The sequence below is a fragment of the Poromitra crassiceps genome (assembly GCF_964638095.1).
Source record: "Poromitra crassiceps genome assembly, chromosome: 1".
NCBI classification, from domain to species: Eukaryota; Metazoa; Chordata; class Actinopteri; order Beryciformes; family Melamphaidae; genus Poromitra; species Poromitra crassiceps.
This window is the reverse complement of record NC_139623.1, coordinates 78,531,952-78,539,451: the sequence shown is the minus strand read 5'-3', so window position 1 is coordinate 78,539,451 and position 7,500 is coordinate 78,531,952. Positions and strand designations below refer to the sequence as shown.

The following is a 7,500-nucleotide window of genomic DNA, read 5'->3' as shown; positions in this document are numbered from 1 at the left end:
GTATACGGCAGTGTTTCACTCATGCTGTAACATGTGTACAGTATACGGTAGTGTTTCACTCATGCTGTAACATGTGTACAGTATACGGTAGTGTTTCACTCATGCTGTAACATGTGTACAGTATATGGCAGTGTTTCACTCATGCTGTAACATACAGTATATGGTGGTGTTTCACTCATGCTGTAACATGTGTACAGTATACGGTAGTGTTTCACTCATGCTGTAACATGTGTACAGTATACGGCAGTGTTTCACTCATGCTGTAACATGTGTACAGTATACGGCAGTGTTTCACTCATGCTGTAACATGTGTACAGTATACGGCGGTGTTTCACTCATGCTGTAACATGTGTACAGTATACGGCTGTGTTTCACTCATGCTGTAACATGTGTACAGTATATGGCAGTGTTTCACTCATGCTGTAACATGTGTACAGTATACGGCGGTGTTTCACTCATGCTGTAACATGTGTACAGTATACGGCGGTGTTTCACTCATGCTGTAACATGGGTACAGTATACGGCGGTGTTTCACTCATGCTGTAACATGTGTACAGTATACGGCGGTGTTTTACTCATGCTGTAACATGTGTACAGTATACGGCAGTGTTTCACTCATGCTCTAACATGTGTACAGTATACGGCAGTGTTTCACTCATGCTGTAACATGTGTACCGTATACGGCGGTGTTTCACTCATGCTGTAACATGTGTACAGTATACGGCAGTGTTTCACTCATGCTGTAACATGTGTACAGTATACGGCAGTGTTTCACTCATGCTGTAACATGTGTACAGTATACGGCGGTGTTTCACTCATGCTGTAACATGTGTAGCGTATACGGCAGTGTTTCACTCATGCTGTAACATGTGTACAGTATATGGCGGTGTTTCACTCATGCTGTAACATATGTACAGTATACGGCGGTGTTTCACTCATGCTGTAACATGTGTACAGTATACGGCGGTGTTTCACTCATGCTGTAACATGTGTACAGTATACGGTGGTGTTTCACTCATGCTGTAACATGTGTACAGTATACGGCGGTGTTTCACTCATGCTGTAACATGTGTACAGTATACGGCGGTGTTTCACTCATGCTGTAACATGTGAACAGTATACGGCGGTGTTTCACTCATGCTGTAACATGTGTACAGTATACGGCGGTGTTTCACTCATGCTGTAACATGTGTACAGTATACGGCGGTGTTTCACTCATGCTGTAACATGTGTACAGTATACGGCAGTGTTTCACTCATGCTGTAACATGTGTACAGTATACGGCGGTGTTTCACTCATGCTGTAACATGTGTACAGTATACGGCAGTGTTTCACTCATGCTGTAGCATGTGTACAGTATACGGCGGTGTTTCACTCATGCTGTAACATGTGTAACGTATACGGCAGTGTTTCACTCATGCTGTAACATGTGTACAGTATACGGCGGTGTTTTACTCATGCTGTAACATGTGTACAGTATACGGCGGTGTTTCACTCATGCTGTAACATGTGTACAGTATACGGTGGTGTTTCACTCATGCTGTAACATGTGTACAGTATACGGCGGTGTTTCACTCATGCTGTAACATGTGTACAGTATACGGTGGTGTTTCACTCATGCTGTAACATGTGTACAGTATACGGCGGTGTTTCACTCATGCTGTAACATGTGTACAGTATACGGTGGTGTTTCACTCATGCTGTAACATGTGTACAGTATACGGCGGTGTTTCACTCATGCTGTAACATGTGTGTACAGTATACGGCGGTGTTTCACTCATGCTGTAACATGTGTACAGTATACGGCGGTGTTTCACTCATGCTGTAACATGTGTACAGTATATGGCGGTGTTTCACTCATGCTGTAACATGTGTACAGTATACGGTGGTGTTTCACTCATGCTGTAACATGTGTACAGTATACGGCAGTGTTTCACTCATGCTGTAACATGTGTATAGTATACGGCAGTGTTTCACTCATGCTGTAACATATGTACAGTATACGGCAGTGTTTCACTCATGCTGTAACATGTGTACAGTATACGGCGGTGTTTCACTCATGCTGTAACATGTGTACAGTATACGGCGGTGTTTCACTCATGCTGTAACATGTATACAGTATACGGCGGTGTTTCACTCATGCTGTAACATGTGTACAGTATACGGCGGTGTTTCACTCATGCTGTAACGTGTACAGTATACGGCGGTGTTTCACTCATGCTGTAACATGTGAACAGTATACGGCGGTGTTTCACTCATGCTGTAACATGTGAACAGTATACGGCGGTGTTTCACTCATGCTGTAACATGTGTACAGTATACGGCGGTGTTTCACTCATGCTGTAACGTGTACAGTATACGGCAGTGTTTCACTCATGCTGTAACATGTGTACAGTATACAGCGGTGTTTCACTCATGCTGTAACATGTGTACAGTATACAGCGGTGTTTCACTCATGCTGTAACATGTGCACAGTGTAGTAAAACTTGAGCTATGATTGCCTTAGGTATGTGGTATCATGCCATGATTTTCCACAAACTTTCTTGGTCCAGGCTGCTGGATTCAACTAATACAAGGGCTTAGGGAAGTGCTCCATTCCAGGTCTGAGTCACAACATGATTAGCTCATGATCTCTTGAGCATGATGAGCCTTGCTGATCTTAGTTCTTTGATCATCTGAACAGCCTTCAGGAGGATTTTACCGGCTGTAAGGCTTTTCCCGACAAGGGAAGCTGCATAATTCCCCTTTAGATGTAGTCTTAGGTTTAACCTCTTGGGATTGGGTTTTAGATTCAAGATTCAAGAGATTCAAGATTTTTATTGTCACTCCATGGTACAAGTATCACGTGTGAAATTGTTGTGCTGTGGACTCCGTTTACAACATAGTATAAATATAACAGGGAATATGAGTGCAAAAACAACAAGAGACACAACAAGCAATAAGGCAGTATAGTGATAAGACAAGTCAGAGACAGTGGCATATTCACTGCACATAGGTGCACATGTCGTGTGCATACTTTAGACGTGCTTAAACATTTTAAATTCGGCGTATTTGACATACAGGTGCAAATAGCATATTCCTTATTAAACATACAATTAAACATTAGACATACGTAATGGTAGCAGCTACAGTACGGTACAGTACGGCTACTACACTATTTGTGTATGTTAAGGAGTCTCGTGGCCTGCGGGAAGAAACTGTTCCTCAAGCGATTTGTGCGTGCTTTCGGAACCCTGTATCTTCTCCCTGAGGGTAACAGGGAGAACAGGCTGTTGTGGGGATGGTTTGTGTCTTTGATGATCTTCAGGGACCTCCTGAGGCACCGCTGTTTATACAGTTCATGCAGATCTGGCAACTCACATCCTGTTACGTGCTGGGCCGCGCGTCTCACTCTCCGTAGCGCCCTGCGGTCCATGGTGGTACAGTTCGTGAAGCCGCCAGTCAGCAGGCTTTCAATGGTGCCTCTGTAGAAGTCCCTGAGGATTTCTTTCCTTAGCCCAAATTTCTTCAGGCGCTTGAATCCGTGTATTCGCTGTTGGGCCTTTTTGACAACAGTGGCGGTGTGGCCGGCCCAAGTCAGGTCCTGGTGGATATTGACTCCCAGGTACTTGAAGCTGCACCCTTTCCACCACTGTGCCGTTGATGGTGATTGGGGGGTGTGCGCCCCCCCCCCCCCCCCCCCTCCTGTAGTCTACAATGAGCTCAATGATTTAATGTTCTAGAAAGCCTCCTGTCAAATCAGAAACCTCCATCTTCATATATTGATTCCAGGAGTTGTTGTCGCTGTCCAGTTGCTTTCTCAGGTTCTGCTTGGATGAGTTTCGGGTGATACATAGGCTACTCTGTCCTGCTCTGCTCCTCTTTGTCTTTCTCCAAGACAATTTCACTTTACATTTGTTGAAACTGGTCAAATTAGCTGCAGTCAGATCAGAGGCATAAAACTGTTTATATGCTCGTTTAAGGCCACACATGTCTGCGCTCCATGATGGGGTCACATAATTCAAGGATTTGAATTATCTGAGTTTAGTTCCAGTGCTGTTCCAGTGAAATCATACAGGAAAGCAAGTTCTCCAGTTATCAATGAATTCAATATGGAGTGTAATAATGAACAGGCATATAATAAAGTAGTGTGAAGCAATAAGCCCCAGGAGGCCGTGGTTTACTGTAGATTGACAACAGCTAAGGGGCGTTCTTAGCCCCGCCAGTGCTCCATTTGTGTCTTTTACCAGACTGGCTTTCTGAGTGTGCTCCCAATTTTCTCTGTGATCGATCGGCCTGTTGGGGGTTTCTGCTCTCTGCCAATATTCTCATAGTGTCCATGTTCTATTGTGAAGCTCTGTCATGTTATGTCGCCTATGCTTCCTCAGCTGGATTCCAGCGACTGTTAATGAGGCTTAACTAAGGCTTTTCTTGTCTTCTTTTTTTATTAATCTGACTTGTTTGTTTCTTTCATTTTGGTTATTCTTTCACTTCTGCTTCTCTGGCTTTTATTTGGCTTTTAATGGCCTTTCATTTGCTTTGCCCATCTACAGATTTGTCATTTGGCAGGTTTCTCTCTGAGGATCCACTCTGTCTGTAGCCTGGTCTCTGTCTGTAGCCTGGTCTCTGTCTGTAGCCTGGTCTCTGTCTGTAGCCTGCTCTCTGTCTGTAGCCTGGTCTCTGTCTGTAGCCTGGTCTCTGTCTGTAGCCTGGTCTCGTGCCACACATTTCTTCACAAGTCTCAATCCAGGGCAGGCTCTCATCACTCTCTCCCATCCCATCACTGCTCCAAGGGTCGTTTTTCTTCCTCTCAGCTGTCAATTTCTTGGAATCTGCTGCGTTGGTCTGGCATGCCTTGTTTATTTTGTAGTCTTGCATTCACGTTGAATCTTGCATTGTTCTTCTTTATGGCTTTGAATAGCTGGAATGTCAGCAAGACCAGGCCTATTGGCATATTAGACTCATTCAATTAGATTCAAACCATGTCTAGGAAACGCTCTACCATATAGCTCAAATTGATTTATAGGGCAACACTTCTTTTCACAGTCCATACCATCTTTCCCATTATTTTCAGTTCTTATTAGGATTTTGCTTATTGTTATTGTGGTTCCTGGAGTTTTAGCACTATAGGAGCACTGCAGGGAAAGTACTGACACAAACACTTCTGGGGTAAATGTGACATCGGCCATACAGTATATGCCAGGAGAGAGCTCACACAGCTGATATGGATTAAGACGCTGAAAAACCCCCAAACTGGATTGAAGATAGACTGGCTTGAGAGAGACTAACCCCGTTGTAACCGTTTTTAACTCCAACCCAAACATAACCCTAACCCCAACCAAGTTGTTTTACTTGCCTAAACCCAACCAAGTTATTTTACTTGCCTAAACTTAACCGGTGAGTCGAGCCATGGCTCCCGCAACACTCTACCTTACGAGTAAGGGGTACCCCACCCATTATAAAGTGACCACAAGGGGTCCTGAACAAAATTACGAGTAAGGGGTACCCCACCCGTTATAAAGTGACCACAAGGGGTCCTGAACAAACGTCAATTTTTGACAGGTTGGGAGTGAGAATGTGTTGCGTTAAAGGGTAACTAAACCCTAAAACAAATTTTTTTCAGCTTTAGGATTCTTGGCAAAATCTCCACATTTGAGAGTAAACTGTTGGAATTCTACACACTGTATAATTTACATGCAGGGAAAGTGCCCTCTAGGGGTTGAAACCCACTTTTGGGTCTTCCAATTGGCTGATCTTCGGTTCCGATGACATCACCAAGAACGCCCCATGCCCCACCCAGAGTCAGAGCGGGTTGATCACTCCAGGGGACCACTTGTGGTTGCCAGGATGTGGCTGCATCCTAACCTCATCTCCAGAGGCAGGTCTGCCACAATTCTGGGGCTTAGTTCCCTTTAAGGTCTTTTCAGACCAAAAGCAAATAATAATCCATGTGAACGGCAATAAAAAAAAATAGAAATACGCACTGCAAATTTTGATTTGGTGTGAATATAGTCCCATAAAGATAAATGGTTTGGGGCTTTTTTAATTGCTGTGCGATTTATTCACACAGATTATTCACTTTTGGTCTAAAAAAAACATTTATTCTTTTGATTTTCTGTAGTGTTTTCCAGGAATCCCCTGTGGTTTTGTGTCTCTTTTTATGATGTTACCTGAGGCCATGTTTGCTCTCTTTGTCACTCCAGTTTGGCACTGTATGAGTGCTGTCCTGGGTACATGAAGCTGGAGGGCATGAGAGGATGTCCTGCAGGTAGGTGGTCTTACAACAATATCCTGTATACCAACTAACCACTTTATTCATCCTTATAAATAACAGACTGCATGTTGAGGTCAATTCAAATTCAATTCACCTTCTATTCAAAGTCGGTCAAATTATGATCGAAAAGCTATTTCTTAAATTAATTAAATTAAAACCTAAACCAATCAAAACCTGGTACCAGACTATAGCGTCATTTTTTTAACGTGAGCATCTGCTCTACTTTGTCCCCCCAGTGGCTCCCATTGATCATGTGTACGGCACACTGGGACTGGTGAAGGCTACGACCACCCAGCAATACTCTGACATATCCAAGCTGAGAGAGGAAATCGAAGGCAAAGGCTCCTTCACCATGTTTGCACCTAGCAACGATGCCTGGGAGCAACTGGACCCTGTGAGTAGTCAGGAGCTTAAAAACTATAGGATCACTGATATAGGAGGAAAGTAAAACACAAATACCATCTTCAGTGACAATACTCTGTCCTTTATCTTGCAGGAGGTACGGGCCGCTTTGGTGAGCAACGTGAACATCGAGCTGTATAATGCTCTTCACTACCACATGGTGAACCGTCGCATGCTGACCAAGGACATGAAGAACGGCATGACTGCCACTTCCATGTACCATGACCTCGGGCTCCACATCAACCACTACTCAAACGGGGTCAGTCTATATGAAGTGTGAAGATGGCTAAGGATGGCATGGTTATGCTTACATCACTGATTTATGAAAAATATGAAGGATGGTTGCTGGATCAGAAAAATACCTTTGACTTAGAGAGGTGAAAAGAAGGATCTGCATACAGTACCAAAAGAGCTCCCTTTTTTTAAAGAGTTTTATTTGCGTGTGACGTTTCGAGCACCAGCTCTTCCTCAAGACTGCTTATTATGCCTATAAATGATCTCTTGACCCACGCTCCTCTGTCTGCAGATTGTGACAGTGAACTGTGCCAGGATCATCCATGGTAACCAGGTGGCCACTAACGGGGTTGTGCACGTCATCGACCGAGTCATCAGCGCCGTGGGAAACACCATCAGCGATGTCCTGGATGTCGACGACGAGCTCTCCTCCTTCAACGTACGTTAAGTACACAGCACTACCATGAACAAAGCAGAAGTCTGAAACTAGTTAGCAAACAAACATCAAAATATGTAGCTAAAATTACTTTTTAAAAAGTTAAAATCTGTCAAAACTATTAGGCTAAGTCATTTGCACTGGAAAATTGTTTCATGAGCGTCTTTGTACAGTA

At 43.8% G+C, this 7,500-nt stretch overlaps 1 protein-coding gene across 2 annotated transcripts in view; it reads left to right on the top strand.

Moving 5' to 3' along the window:
• LOC310778442 (periostin-like) overlaps window positions 1-7,500 on the top strand; it is a 42,555-nt gene that overhangs the window by 13,235 nt on the left and 21,820 nt on the right. For both annotated transcript variants that reach the window (XM_083638874.1, XM_083638873.1), the window contains exons 3-6: window positions 6,183-6,247; window positions 6,490-6,647; window positions 6,750-6,914; window positions 7,182-7,328. In XM_083638874.1, coding sequence (XP_083495000.1) covers window positions 6,183-6,247; window positions 6,490-6,647; window positions 6,750-6,914; window positions 7,182-7,328 — 535 coding nt within the window. The remainder of the gene's footprint in view (window positions 1-6,182; window positions 6,248-6,489; window positions 6,648-6,749; window positions 6,915-7,181; window positions 7,329-7,500) is intronic.